This window comes from Macrobrachium nipponense, chromosome 8 (assembly GCF_015104395.2).
Source record: "Macrobrachium nipponense isolate FS-2020 chromosome 8, ASM1510439v2, whole genome shotgun sequence".
In the NCBI taxonomy this organism is placed as follows: domain Eukaryota; kingdom Metazoa; phylum Arthropoda; class Malacostraca; order Decapoda; family Palaemonidae; genus Macrobrachium; species Macrobrachium nipponense.
Window position 1 is genome coordinate 71,829,134 of NC_087203.1, and position 15,000 is coordinate 71,844,133.

At 37.6% G+C, this 15,000-nt stretch overlaps 1 protein-coding gene across 4 annotated transcripts in view; it reads right to left on the reverse strand.

The window, feature by feature from the left end:
* LOC135222840 (insulin-like growth factor 1 receptor) overlaps positions 1-15,000 on the reverse strand; it is a 303,311-nt gene that overhangs the window by 104,782 nt on the left and 183,529 nt on the right. For 3 of the 4 annotated variants that reach the window (XM_064261171.1, XM_064261170.1, XM_064261172.1), the window contains one exon: positions 9,056-9,156. The exons of the other annotated variant lie outside the window; for it this stretch is intronic. In XM_064261171.1, coding sequence (XP_064117241.1) covers positions 9,056-9,156 — 101 coding nt within the window. The remainder of the gene's footprint in view (positions 1-9,055; positions 9,157-15,000) is intronic. 4 annotated transcript variants of the gene reach the window in all.

The window sequence follows — 15,000 nt, forward strand, 5'->3', positions numbered from 1 at the left end:
GAGGGTGGCTGTGTCATGTCTACACTACCCTCCCAATCCCCTACCTACTACGCCCCCGCCTGGGGCGGAGAAAAGGTTTGGACGAGGAGGGTAGATGTGTCATGTCTACACTACCCTCCCAATCCCCTACCTACCACGCCTCCACCCGGTGCTGACAAACAGATTTGCAGGAGGAGGATGGATGTGCCATGTCTACAATACCCTCCCACATCCCCTACCTACTACGCCCCACCTGGGGCAGACAAAAGGATTGGAGGAGGAGGGTGGATGTGTCATGTCTCCCCTACCCAGCCGAGGGGGACAAACGAGAAAGATCCACACGGATTTTATTATTATAGACAGATACCAGGTCTTGTTAGAGCCAAACTTCATCCGAAAAGAAAAGTTTCAAACAGAGAAAACCTTGATTTTCTTTACCCACACGGCAGCCAGTTACACTGCTAGGAATTCGAAAATAATATTTGTACATTCACAGTAATATATAAACTGAATGTCAACCATTATAAAACTTTTACATTTTCCTATGAAGAAAAGAATACGATCATTCATTCTTTGTAGATAATAATTTAATTCTCGGTAACTCGCAAGTACAATAATTACCATTGGTATAATACCGAATTTAACGCCACACATCTTTACTATATCATTAATATCGAAGCCAAGAGATGTATGATGTTCAAATCCGCTTTGACGATGAGTATTATTAAGAAGGATAATTTCCTGTCGCTGTCTTGCCTCCAAGGTCCAATATAACAATTATTTAGCTCTTTTTTTCATAAAATACTCTTTGGTATCTAATTTCAGGTCATCTGTCACCTTCGATTCGCGTAACAGATAGAGTTATCATTCTTACTCGGTTGCCTTCGCCATCAGATTCCAGAATCAGTCAATCATTTCCTGCGGCACCCACGGAGATGCCACCACATTCTGTCCTAGGCTAACTCCTCAAAATCTCCCCAACAGTCATCTCCTGCTTCCCAACTCATTGTCCTCAAACGCGTCTCCTTTGGGCTACCTCTACCTCTTCTACCAAGGGCAAACCACTACGGTGTATCTCGTACTATTCCCTGTCTTCTATACACATGGCCTAGCCACTTCAAGCCAGAGAACCTAACATCATTCTCATCGACCGGCTGCACCCCCATTACTTCCCTAATTCTGTTATTTTGATATCCTATCCCTCCAATTAATGGTAAAAATGAGGATATAGTACCATCCTGTATCTAAATTTAGGTCCTCTCTCATTCCCAATTCATGTAACAGGAAAGAGTAATAAACCATTCTCCGTTGCCTTCCTCACCAGACTCCGAAGATGAGGAAACTGCAGACAGAACAAGCAATTAAAATTACGCGACCTGGAATAAATCATCGGCAATCTCCTCTTGCAACGGAGATGTGAGAGAAACTGTACTGCGACTGGATTTTTTTTTTCTTTATTGGATTATATAAAGGTGCAGCCTTGACATTCGCCTCCTTTGTACAATGAAATATTAACTCGCAAGGTCACCGCTAAATATCACGTACAAATATGTCTCTCTCTCTCTCTCTCTCTCTCTCTCTCTCTCTCTCTATCTGATATTTTTCTTGACCCATTACGGAACATATTTATGATGACATTCTCCTCCATATTTCTTGTTTTTTCCAGTGATGTAATAAATTATTTCTGGTATATAATCGTTTCTTCTCTCTCTCTCTCTCTCTCTCTTCTCTCTCTCTGATGTTCTTCTTGACACGAAGCAGCATATATTTAAGATGGTATTCTCAACATCTATTTTTTTCTTTGATGTATTAAAGTTTTACATTTATATAATCGTTCCAAATCCCCCCCCCTCCCCCCCCCCCCCATCTCTCTCTCTCTCTCACTCCGCCGTATTCATAACAAAAACAAGACCAAAAACGCTCCTGACGTTTTGTGCATTTATGTGCTTCCCATATAGCCATTTGACGTCGTGAAACTCTCTGACCTTAGTGAAGTATTGTGTAATGGTAATGTAATGTTGATGATCATTTTAACGCTGTAGATTTTATAATATTTTAACTGGAGATTATTCTCTTGGCATCAGAGACCCTGTTCAACTTGACTTTTTTCCGCACATGCGCAGTAAGAGTGCTATGACGTATTGTTGACGTCATTACTTACACAGCTAAAAAAAAAAATATTCCCGCGTGTAGATGCACGCAGAATTCTGAAACACTGCAGATTCCAAACAGAATTCTCACGACATAACGTCATCTTCTAATAAAGCCGTGTCTTTAAACAATCCCATTTGGGAATTCCTCCACTCAAACTATAGGAAAGCTGAGTTACTTAAGTATCATCGTGAGATTGGTTTCACAAAGGTCTGGGTTACAAAAGAAAAATTGATCCATATCCTACTCGAAAGAAATCGACAGTCTTATAGACTGATCAATACTGAAAGCAAAGATTCAAACCATGAAATAACGCCAGGAGATGCTACGAAGGGCGACGAGGAACTTGGAGAAAGACTAAACATGAGAGACTGAGATATTGATGAATTAAACCAACTGCTAGAAGCTACTCATGTCACGGTCGATAAATTGAAGGATCGCCTCTCATTGCTGGAAGAGAAGGTGGAGCAACGTAGTAAACATCGGTTATTCATCAGTCACCAGATGCATTTCACGGGCCTACCTGCACTCCATCTGAGGGATTGATTGATTGATTGTGAGTTATCTGGCGTCACAACTACCAGGGTCACCGACGCCGAACCATCTGAGGGAAGATTAGGACATAACACCTTACTGCAATTCGAACATCTGATTTGAAAATTCAATGCTCAGTCCGAGCCACAAAGGAAGAAAACATCGACCTCATCAAATGTTGGGGATATTTCCTAGATAGTGACTCCCAACAAAGTTCGGGGGTAATTAGATAAGACTAACATTTCTTTAGTCATTATCTTTATATCTACAGTTTTCTGTTTATGGTTATGCTGTCATCCCCAACGGGGTTTTACTAGACACACCGCAAACGTGGATAGTTACCGAGTTAAAACCCTTGGGTGTCACGATCTAGGAAGGATACAATGTTGGATTTCGGCAAATCTTCAATGGGCCCCAAAGTAATGCATTCTTTACTGCGGTCTCTAAGATATACGGGGAAAATCAGTAGGAAGATATTTTCGATAGACTTGGTTTTCTTGTTGCGAGTCTGAAGCAGATAGACGAGGACGTAAGCATTCACATATGTGAACTAACACTGGTCCTGAGAATCCAAGAGTTTGATGGAATTGTAAACAACTTCAATAATCGTCTTGCAGCTTGGAGTTCAAAAAAGGGGTATCAGTGATCAAAACAAACTTACACTTTAGATTTGGGTCAGGTGAAATTGATCAAAGATGTGCGCATGTCAGTAGTGAGAGCCAAGGACACTTTCTTAACAGATTATGGGTTATCAGGTTGCTGAATGTCATCTCTAAACAATGTCCTTTCTTCAAATTACATGGCAACTGGGCCGCTACCATGTTCCAAGAAGTAATTGCCCCATTCCCCGCAGGCTCGCAAGGTGTTGCTAACAACAAGAGAAACTCCCAACCACACACGGAAGGAAGCAGAACGCCGAGCTTCAGAAACATAGACTTGACCTACCAAAATACCGCCAAAAATGTTCAAGATCATGCACAAAGACTTTTTACAGCACGACAGATATAAGTGGAAGGAGAAACAGTCAATTTTCCGTTGAGGGTGGTCATTACGGTCGTCACAGCTCATCCTCAAATTAGGGATGGCGAGGGGACTTGGCCGCTAATCTTACCTGTCGCAAATACGAGCCAACTCAGACAGGTGAAGCGAGAAGCCTTCAGGTCGTCGCCCTTGTTATAACTGCGGTGAACTCGGTCAGATTTTTTTTCTAATACCAATTTAATCGTAGTATTAGATGTGATAAGAGTAAAGGAGTATGGACACAAAACAAGATTTTGTCGAAATACAGGATAACAATTACTTCTTCATCATCATAATACTCCAACAGACCGTTGTACATATAAATACACATTCCCTCCTTGGAAACTATGATGCTATCGAATTTTTGACGATTGATAGGAATGCTGATATCATGAGTACAATCGAATCGTGGCTTTTGTACGAAATACACGGCAGCTTCATTGAAATCCCAGAGATCTCTATCTACCGAAGTGGTGGGGGAGAGGTGGGTGAGTATGTATCTATGTTAGACACCTTATGAGGTTGAAGTTACTGACACCAGAACTCGTGAGACCAAGAAACGTCGAGGACCTTTGGATGACAAGTCAATATAATAAATCTCCATCATTTATCATAAGCTGCGTATACCGCCACGCCCATGCCCCCACCGAGAGCTGTGATTAACTTTCTGTCGTGTTTCGTTCCATGTGTTTGAGGAACAAACCTCTCTCCTAATTCTAGGCGATTTCAGCGATAACCTTTTGTCCCCAAGTAATAGCAAAGGAAACATTATCAAAGCCCATCACCTGACGCAGTTGGCAATAAAACCAACTCGCATTACAACTGCCTCCAAAGCACTCTTGGATCGTATTATTACCATTAGACCTAATTTCGTAGCACATTCTGATGTCTTGCCTCGTTCAGTGGGTGATCGTGAACTTTTAACGACAGATGAGAAAAGAAAATCGCCCTCCAGCTGTTAACTCATTTCGTTGTCGCAAGAATTATTCCCAGAACTACCTTTGTGAACTCTCGTGAAATGACTGCTGTTCCTTAAATACAATCTTATTTATTACTGGCGTACACTCTCAGGTTCATACCCCGTAGGGGCTAGTGCCGTCAGTGCACCTCATTCGGTTCAATGTAGGCATTACTTAAGATTCTTTGCAGCGTCCCTTCGGCCCCTAGCTGCAACTACTTTCTTTCCTTTTACTGTACCTCCGTTCATATTCTCTTTCTTCCATCTTATTGTCCACCCTCTCCTAATAATTGTTTCATAGTGCAACTGCTTTGAGGTTTTCCTCCTGTAACACCTTTCAAACCTTTTGCTGCCAATTTCCGTTTCAGTGCCGAATGGCCTAGGTGCCCCTGTGATTGACATAATGCCAAAAGTCTATATAAATCATAATCATACCTCAGGTTCATACTCATGACATTACTTTTATGAAATGTTTAGACTCCTGTACTCCTTTTATAACGGAAGTAATGATAAGCCTTCCTGCTCTTTGGATCGACACACCGAAATTAAAGATGCAATGAGAGTTTGAGAGAACATACTACAGGAATTTAAATTAAATAGACAAGACCCAAAGGCTGAAAATAATAACAAATAAATTATCTTAATGTAAGGGCAACACGAGGGAACATGGAATGTCATTAAATTAATACCTCCAAACGTAGTTTCCAGGGTCACTATAAAACATAGATGCTCAGACGCGAGCAGATGATTTTAATAAACATTTTGCTAATACAGGAAAGAAAACGTAGGCTAGATCGCAGGAAAATATCTGCAATGCCAATCAACTCCATTGTGATTAGCCCTCCACAAGATTATCTACAATAAATTAATTCAGGCCTCAGCCAGATGATATAGATACTCTGATTCTTGTAATAAAACATTTAAAGCCCAAAAACTCTTCTGGATTTGACGAAATTCCATTTCGATTTTAAACTGACTCTGTCCGTCAATTGTGTACCTTCTTGTTATAGTCAACACCTCAATTGTTACAGGGAACATCCTTACTTAATTCCCGTTTATAAAAGTGGAGACACTGAAAACGTAGGAAATTATAGACCAATTTCTCTGTTGCCTGTCAACTCTATAAAATCATCGAGAAAATGATAACTATTCCACTAATGACTTTCCTTGAATCAAACCACCTGCGAGCTAACGAACAACAGACGTCATTTTAGACCTAACCTTTCAACGGAACTGCGCTACACTGTTTTTTTCCATCTGTCCACCCGCCTGTGGTGTTTGCGTATGGTAACACTGCGTCCCGGGCTTTAGATAGTTACATTCAGCAATTATAATAATATCCTATTTCGAATATTAACGGTGTAATTAGCATACAGTAAATTATTAAAACACTTTTCAGTTGTAAATGTACACCCAGATAGCCTTTTATTTACCTAAAACTTACACATAGCGTAACTATCTAAAGCCCGGGACGCAGTGTTACCATACGCAAACACCACAGGCGGGTGGACAGATGGAAAAAAAAAACAGAGTATAGTTAAGGTCACCGGTAAAATACAGGAAAACATAGAAAAAAAATCACTCCTCTTATCACTGGACCTATTCAAAGCATTGGACGTGTTCATCACCAAATTCTAATAAGTAAATTAGCTAAAGTCAATGTCGACTTCTTTCCGCTTGAAAATTATATGAGCAATCGCATCCAGTCTCTTTGAAATGGACCAATCCTATCCTCCTCTGAGGAGATATCTTTTGGACAGCTACCCCAGGATCGATTCTGGGCCCTTGTCCTTTTTTATCCATATCAACGATCTGGCACAATACATATATGTTACAGGGAATATGTGAAATAAACACGGCGAAACAGTGATTCATCTACATTGTTTCACCGTGTACTATAGTACTAGCCCCTGGGGAGTCAAATGTATTTCGCCGTGTTAAATACTAGCCCGTGGGAATCAAATGACCCTAAGTGCATTTGATATCCCCGGGGCTAGTACTAAACACGGCGAAACACATTTGACCACCAAGGTACTAACAAACACATCGAAACAGTGTAGATGAATCAATGTTTCACTGTGTTTAGTGGTAGCCCTCGGAGATCAAATGTTCCTAAGCGAATTCGCTATTTCACATATGCCATAGGGATTTCGTGAAATCCCTGTAGCATATAGAAGATGGTCTTCTTGTTGTTTGTGCTGATGATACCCAGATTTTGCTAACAGGACAGGGAACTTGAAAATTTCGGTGATTTGATAAAAAGAACCGAAATATACTGACTACTACAAAATTCTATTGAAATATTAACGACCTATTACTTAACGAAAGCAAACCATAAGTCATTTTCTTCGGATCAAGACAGTATATCTCTCGAATCCCGGAGAACACAATCATAAAATTCAGTAATGTGACGCTTTTGACCCGCCACACGCAATGGAAAACCTGGGAGTTTTCATGGATTGTAGCATGACCTCTAATGCGCTTATTGGCGAGCGACGCAAAAAGGTAACTGGTATTATCTTATATCTTATTAACAAAGACTGTCGAGTCATGGTTGTACAGTCGCTGGCACTGAGTATCCTAAACTAATGCTTGCGGGTCTGGCGTTCGACCAATAAAACCCAATTAAAAGAAAAAGAAAAAAAAAAAAAAAAACAGAAAAAAAAAAAAACTGCCGCGAAGGTCGTCGTTGGAGGTAAAGCATGGACCATGGTACTCCAATATTTGAAAAATGGAATTGGCTGGGAATGGAGCAGAAGTATTTCTACGATATATGCCTCTCAGTTTAGAAAATCAGAAATAAGCTTCTGCCAGAATGGCGTTTTTCCTTTTCCCTTCCAGCGGCAGGCCAGAATCGTGCTGAGAACATTCAACAAGACATAAATAATTGCTTAAGAATTTTCGCCAATATAAGAGAGACACAAAACAAGGTGAAATAAAACTGCGAAATGAAGGAAACGTAAATGCGCAAAGACTTGGTTTAACAACGCTTGCAGATTTCAAAGGAAATGAGAAGCAAGATAACAATACACGCAGACGTAAGAAAAATAAAAGAGAGCTCGGTTAATAATATCCGCAAAAAAGAGAGAAAAAAGACAGGAGCATGAAGGGCGTACTTGGTTATGGATAACCGAAGCATGAGGGTTGAGCGAGTACTCGGATAATGATACCCATAAGCATATGAGACTGATAGAAGGGAATGGAATATAGAATTTAGGTCAAAGGCCAAGCACTGGGACTTATGAGGTCATTCAGCCCTAAAAGGGAAATTAAAAGTAGAAAGGTCTGAAAGGTGTAACAGGAGAAAACCCTTGCAGTTGTACTATGAAACAATTGTTAAGGGAGCGTGGACAGCAAGATGGGAGAGAGAAAAGATGAATGGAGGTACAGTAAAAGGAATGAAATGGGGTGCGGCTAGGGGCCGAAGGGACGCTGCAATCAACCTTAAGTAATGCCTGCAGTGCACCTCGTGAGGACTGGAAGCGTAAAAGTATTCAGTTAACAATCCTCGAGGACATAAGAGTAAACTGAGAGTTCAGTCAATAATACAAAGAGACAACAGAAAACTAACGGAAGCCTGAAGGTGCAGAGTACTACTCTTTTAATAATCCTCGCCGACCCAACAGGGAATGTCAGCTCAGTTGATAATACTCAAATATTCAACAGAAAAATAACAAAAGCATGAAGGTGCAATGAATACTCGCTTAATATGAAATGAGATCTCAGTTATCAATATCCATATAATAACAGATAAAGCACGGAACCATGGGGGTACAAAGCGTTCCCTGTTAACAATGCTCACAGACAGAACAGAAAATGAGAGCTCAGATAATATAATACCAACAGACATAACTGACGAAGGTTGTGTTCGTGGAGGTGCAATAGACACAATAGATAATTAAAGCTAAGTTAATAACACCCGGTGAGAGCTCAGTCAATGATGCCCACAGTCACAACAGACAGAGGACGGCTCTTGAAGGTGCAAAGAGCACTCTGCTGATAACATTCGCTGACATCATAGATAATTAAAGGTCAGTTAATAACACCAAGTAAGAGCCCAGTTAACAATGTCGACAGACATACCAGAAAAATGACAAAAGTATGACGGCGCAAAGAGTCTCAGCTGATAACATTCGCAGACATAATAGATAATTAAAGCTCAGTTAATGACACCCACTGAGAGCTCAGTTAATAACCAGAAAAAATGACAAAAACATGATGTTACAAATAGTCTCAGCTGATAACATTCGCAGACACAGTAGATACTCAAGCTCAGTTAATAACACCAAGTAGAGAGCTTAGTTATAAAAACTAGTAAGAGCTCCGGTAATGACATCGACAGATATACCAGAAAAATGACAAAAGCATGACGGTGCAAAGGGTACTTGGTTGATAATTCAGGCAGAGACATACCTGCTCCTGAAGGACGAAGTGCAGGTGGCCGTGGATGATGCGACATTTGCAGAGGTCGTCGAGGGCGCTGATGTTATTCCGGAGGTCCAGGCTGTCGCAAACTGTCAGGAAGAGCCAGAGGAAATGACACAGTCAGCCACCATCCATGGACACACACCTCGTCCTTATTAGATTTCCATTTTCCCATTCCCAAGAATATCATTTTTTTTTTTTTGCAGGGGTTCGCATGCTATTAGTTTCCATCCTCATTATTTCATATTATTACCTTTAGGATTGCTGTCGTTTGATTTATTATTATTATTATTATTATTATTATTATTATTATTATTATTATTATTATTATTATTATTATTATTATTTAAACCTTAGAAACAGTACTATTTTTTGTCAACATTAGGCTGTAATGGGTTTAAAAGAGAGAAAGATAATGGCTACCATCGCATACAAATGTGAAAAAAAAAAAAAAAAATAAAAAAAAAAACATGCAGAAAAAATATAAACACTAAATGTTCAAACAAACAAGCAGAAAAGATATAAAGAAACGTGTTGAATGCCTAATCTCAGTCCAGCTTCATTTTCGAAGATAAATATCACTTTACCACTTTTTTCTTTTTATAAATTGTGAAAGATGTATTTCATACAAAACTTTGATCACCTATTTAGAATTTTCTCCTTCGTTTACTTAATAAAACAGTTCAAGCAAGAATGCGAGGTGTCAGATCTTGCAACGATGACCTAACATAGAATATAGAATGGTTATTAACTAAAACCAGTTCAGTATAAAAGACATCTTCGATGATATCGGCTATTTTTTAGTATCATGATTTATTATTCTGATAACTATTTGCGTCTTAATGAAGCTCTCTCTCTCTCTCTCTCTCTCTCTCTCTCTCTCTCTCTCTCTCTCTCTCTCTCTCTCTCACAAAGAGAACATATCACTGTTTGTACTGAAATATATCTCATATTTATGGAGTCACGTTCTCACATTTAGTTCTTGCACTTACGGAACGAGAAGGGTTAAGGCGCATTTAAAACACATATGACACCCCCCCAAAAAAAAAAAATTTTTCTTCTTCATTTCTAGTTGAACAAATCGTCTTCGCTGCTGATTTGTAAAATCTATGTGTATGGGACTTAATCTCTAAAATGTTAAAACAAAATTCATCGTTGAGATTACCTTTCATTATTATCAACATAGTCTCAGGAGTCTCTTCTTCTGGTCCAGCGTATTTGGATAAGTAACTGCGGTTGTTGATTTCATTTTGACATTATTGTGACATTCAACCAAACTGGTGACATTGATGATGATGATTTGGACAGTCTGGTGAGGGAGGGTAGGGGAGGGGGGGGAATGGGTACAGTGATATCGTGGGGCAATTCAATAAAGGGCAAGGAGAGGTTTGGTAGTGTATGAAGAGGGGGAAAAGCTTACAAATCTTTGCAAGTTACAGATAGTTAGTTCCTAATTTGCTGATTTTATCTGTCCGCCAGGTTAAGTCGCAGGGGGTATCTTGTGTTTTATTTTGACCCATTTCCAGACACCACATTCTTAGGGACTTTCAAGTGTTTATAACGTTTGGACATTAATTTCAAATCTTTCGACTGTATAATTTTAATATAATTTTAGTATAATTTTATGATTTTGTTAATTAGCTCATGGAAAACCAGGTGTTATCCATTTCTCTCCGACGAAAAGGGGGAGTTGGAGGTTGTGGTTTGAATGGCGTACGGTTTCAGCTATCTAAACCCTCAGTGCAATTCTAAATTGTTAAGACTTGACATACACAGTCAAAGAGTGCATAATGTATCGTTTACCGATCTCTTCAGATGCCATTATTAACCAGGTTAAGGGCTTGGTGAATTAAGAGGTTTTTTAATCAAAATCCCTTGGAAAAAACAGAATTTGCTATCTAATTATCACAACGTAATTAGTATCGATAACCTTCAAGAACTGGTAGACCATTTCCATTATATCGAGCTATTAATGCCTTATAAAGTGCAGAATACCTGTCCTGTGTCAAGTATGACACTTTCCTTCTAGTAGGGTTCGGGTGGAGGCCGCAATTTCTGCGCAGCACCTGGTGTTCTGACACGGTTTCCAGACCTCGGCATTGCGCAGAAAATGCAGGAACTGTCTCTGTTTTATTTCCATCTGGCTTTACAGGTCGCAGGAAGCTGAAGGTAAATATGCATAAAGGAAACAAGAGGGGGTATAAAAATATCTCTATCTGAAGCAGAAATAGAATTTGAATTCAGCGGATCAGAGCACGGCAAATTTCTTTGAGATCACGTTTCTCTTCTGAAGCGACGAACGGATGGTTTTTGCATGACGACGGCACACTGGAAGGAGAAAAAAGGGTGTGCATCGTTGCTAGCTGCCTTAAAATTGTCATGTTTTATCGATGCTGGCACTTTGAAGGGTCTCGAGAGTCCAAATATGTGGGCAAACCAGGTTTATTTCATTGCGTTGGGAGATAGGCCGATATTGCAGTGATGATGTGTCCTCTCTCAAAATTCTCTGAAAATTCCCCCAACCGATTCGTTAACTTGCTGAAAGGAACACACGGAATCTTCCCAGATCTAAAAACAACGGAGGGTTTGGTACCATGTTAAGCATGTTTTCATTCGAAGTGTTTTCGATGCCTCATTTTTAATTTTTCACGAGTCCAATTTTTCATTTCAGAATTAAAATGCTGTATTTGTGCCGCAAAGAGTTTTGGGTTAAATCTAGTTTTAAATCCTTCAGTTGGTAACGGCGAGATAACAAATCATAAAATATTTAGCTCGCGTTCAAAGGTTCGCGCATGCGCTGTTTAGGCACCTGTTGAAAGGCACTCCGGCTATCCTTTGACATAAATGTACTCGGTGCAGCGCTTGGGACCTGCTTTCAACTTAATTTTCCAAATACAATTCACAAACCTTAATACTGCTAGCCAGATAGGCCTGAACTGATAAAAAGTTGCACTTCATATAAATTGTTTTGGACACATGTTAATTCATTTTAGCTCTTCTTTGTTGGTTTATCAAACACTGAAGGAAAGGCAGGTCTAAATAACGTATTTATCAACGTATTTTCTTTCTCAAATGAAAATAAACAACTCAAAACCAAAAAGACAAAGGCAAAGCTAACGGTCACATAACCCAAGCTTACTTTAACCACACGTACTGAACGGCAAAATTGACTCATATTAAAATAAATGGTTTTCTTTTTTACTGGTGCTCCCTGTGACTTTTTGTTGTTACAGGAAGTCAGCAGTCTTTTCAAACAGGAAATATTTGCAGCGCTGCTTAAGGACCAACGAGAGATAATGTCAGAAGCTCTTATTATAAGCAGTATTCTTGATGATGTTTTCCTCTCACTAATGTCTTTTGCTCATAATTTTCTCGTTTTGGTCCAAGGAAAAGATGGATTTGCTCAGTTTTCATGGAGAAGAATCAGAGTCTTTCCCAAAAATGTTCGTTTTACCGCAAAGTGTGCATCGTTGATTGTACCTATGATATTTCGGACGGTCATCATTACAAGAAATAATATTCGAACTGTTATCACAAGATAAGTAAAATTTATAGGAGTGTTTCTCCCTAGAAATTAACTCGGATATTTGAGTAACATTGAAAAGTACAAGAAGTTTGAATGACATAAAATAAAATAAACTTTCAGAGAAAACTGAGACGAAACTAAGAGGAACCGAACGTAAATGGGACAAAACACTAAGATAAAATAATACGAAGTAAAATAACATATAAATAAATAAAAAAGAAAGAGCAAAATAATATTTCCATTGCTTCGAAGGGTTCAAGAGCAGAATGGGACTTTTAGGAAATACATACATACATACACGCATAATGCATACATACATGCATACATACATACATTGCATGTGTTCAAGTATTTTCAGCTGTAACTCGGCTGGTGGAAGTCTATACTAGGTTTCATAGTAAACTTTATGTTAAAATAAACCCAAATGTGCATGCTTTGATTCACATGAATAAACTATTTTGCTTTCTTAATATATGACCTGTTCTTATCACATTATCTTTTACTTAAAAAAGCTATAAACGTTTGCCATGAATATCTGACTGTTCTCATTTCGTTTTAACAGTAAATAATTTTCCGTCTATAACAAGAAATGATTTTCTTATTCAGATTACAAACACACAGACAACATTCATGAGAAATAAAAATGTTCAACTATTCATTTTGTCTTCACGTTGAAATGAATAGCGTCGTGATACAATAATGTTATATCTTAAAAAAAAAAAACTCGTTGTTGTATTAAAAAAAGGAATTGAAAGTATCGCCCTCGCCTGCAGTCAGTGAATAAATTAAGATTAAAATTTTGCGAGCTCTGACAAAAAAAAAAAAAAAAAAAAAGAAGAAAAAAAACATACCCCGAAATCTTTATTTGAACAACAGTCATTTTGGACAGTGAGGCCATTCTTTTGGAATACGTATAAAAAATTATGAATATTTATAGAAAGAAAATTACAACTACAGAACGCATTTGTTCATTGCCTTGGACTGTTTGAATCTGTTATGGTGTGTTTTATTATTTGTTTACTTAAACATGTTTTTATTTTTAAATGGCAAAAACGTGGGTTGCCTAGTAATACATGAATCATTTTTCATACAAGTGTTTTTTTTTTTCGTTTTAAAAATTTTTATATTTTCAGAATGCGAATAAAATACTTGGAGCTAAAAGAATTCATGGTATAAACCTTATTTATATGGTTTCCCTGACTTAATTTTCTATGAAATGTAGATTATTATTCAGAAGAAAGTTTTTTATCAATGGGTTACAAGAAAAACATAAACTTTTTATAAACCCTGAATAAGTGACTAAATATAAACTTCTTTTTTGTCAGTTTGAACCGAGTACTGCCATTGTAATACATTTTATCACTCGTTGCGTATATATTCTTGACTAAATGAATGGATAATTCAAGCTCTTTGTGGATTTTTTCGTCCTCGTACATTATTGAAGAATAAAATTCGAGTTTTTACTCCAAGATATCGGTTAATAGAAATTCCACGTCACCCCGGTCAGTACTTCATTCGTTTGTTTTTGGTCGGCGTCTGTTATCGCTTCTCACTCTAGCCATAATTTGCCATTGATTTAATCATTTGGACAATTTTTTTCTATAATTCCATCATTATTTCTTCTCGCCCTACTTTCATTCTATAATGATTCTATCTCCCTCTACTCCACCTCCTCTTTTTGTTCATCATATTTTCTCTTCCTTTTCGTTCTCATTTTCGCATTTTCAATTCTTATTCGCATCTTATACTTCTTTTGATTCGTCTACTTTTCTCCTTTATCTCCTACGTCTTCTCCTCTATATATTCCTCCTCCTCCTCCTCCATTTTCTACTTCTTATTCTTCTTCTTATTTCTAATAAAAATTTCATTTTCCCCTCCGTTCTTCCCTTTCGTTTCGTTGATAGATCAATAACTCGCTTTAACGAAACAATCTCTAAAGCTTAATCGTTGCGTCATAGGCGAATGAATGCCAAGGAAATCGATACTAACTTTAACATATATATATATATATATATATATATATATATATATCATATATATACTATATATCTTTATATATATATATATATATATATACATATATATATATATATATATATATATTATATATAACAAATACACACATATATATAATATGTATATATATATATATATATATATATATATATATATATATATATATATGTATATATATATATACTATATATATATATATCATATATATATATATATACTTATATATATATATGTCCAATTAATCCCAATGTTATATATATATACCTATAATATGTTATATATATATATATATTATATATATATATTTATATATCGAGCTACAATGTCCTTTAATATCGCTCTACCTCGGAATTAATATATTTTCATATATGTTAACCGAAGGGGAATTTTT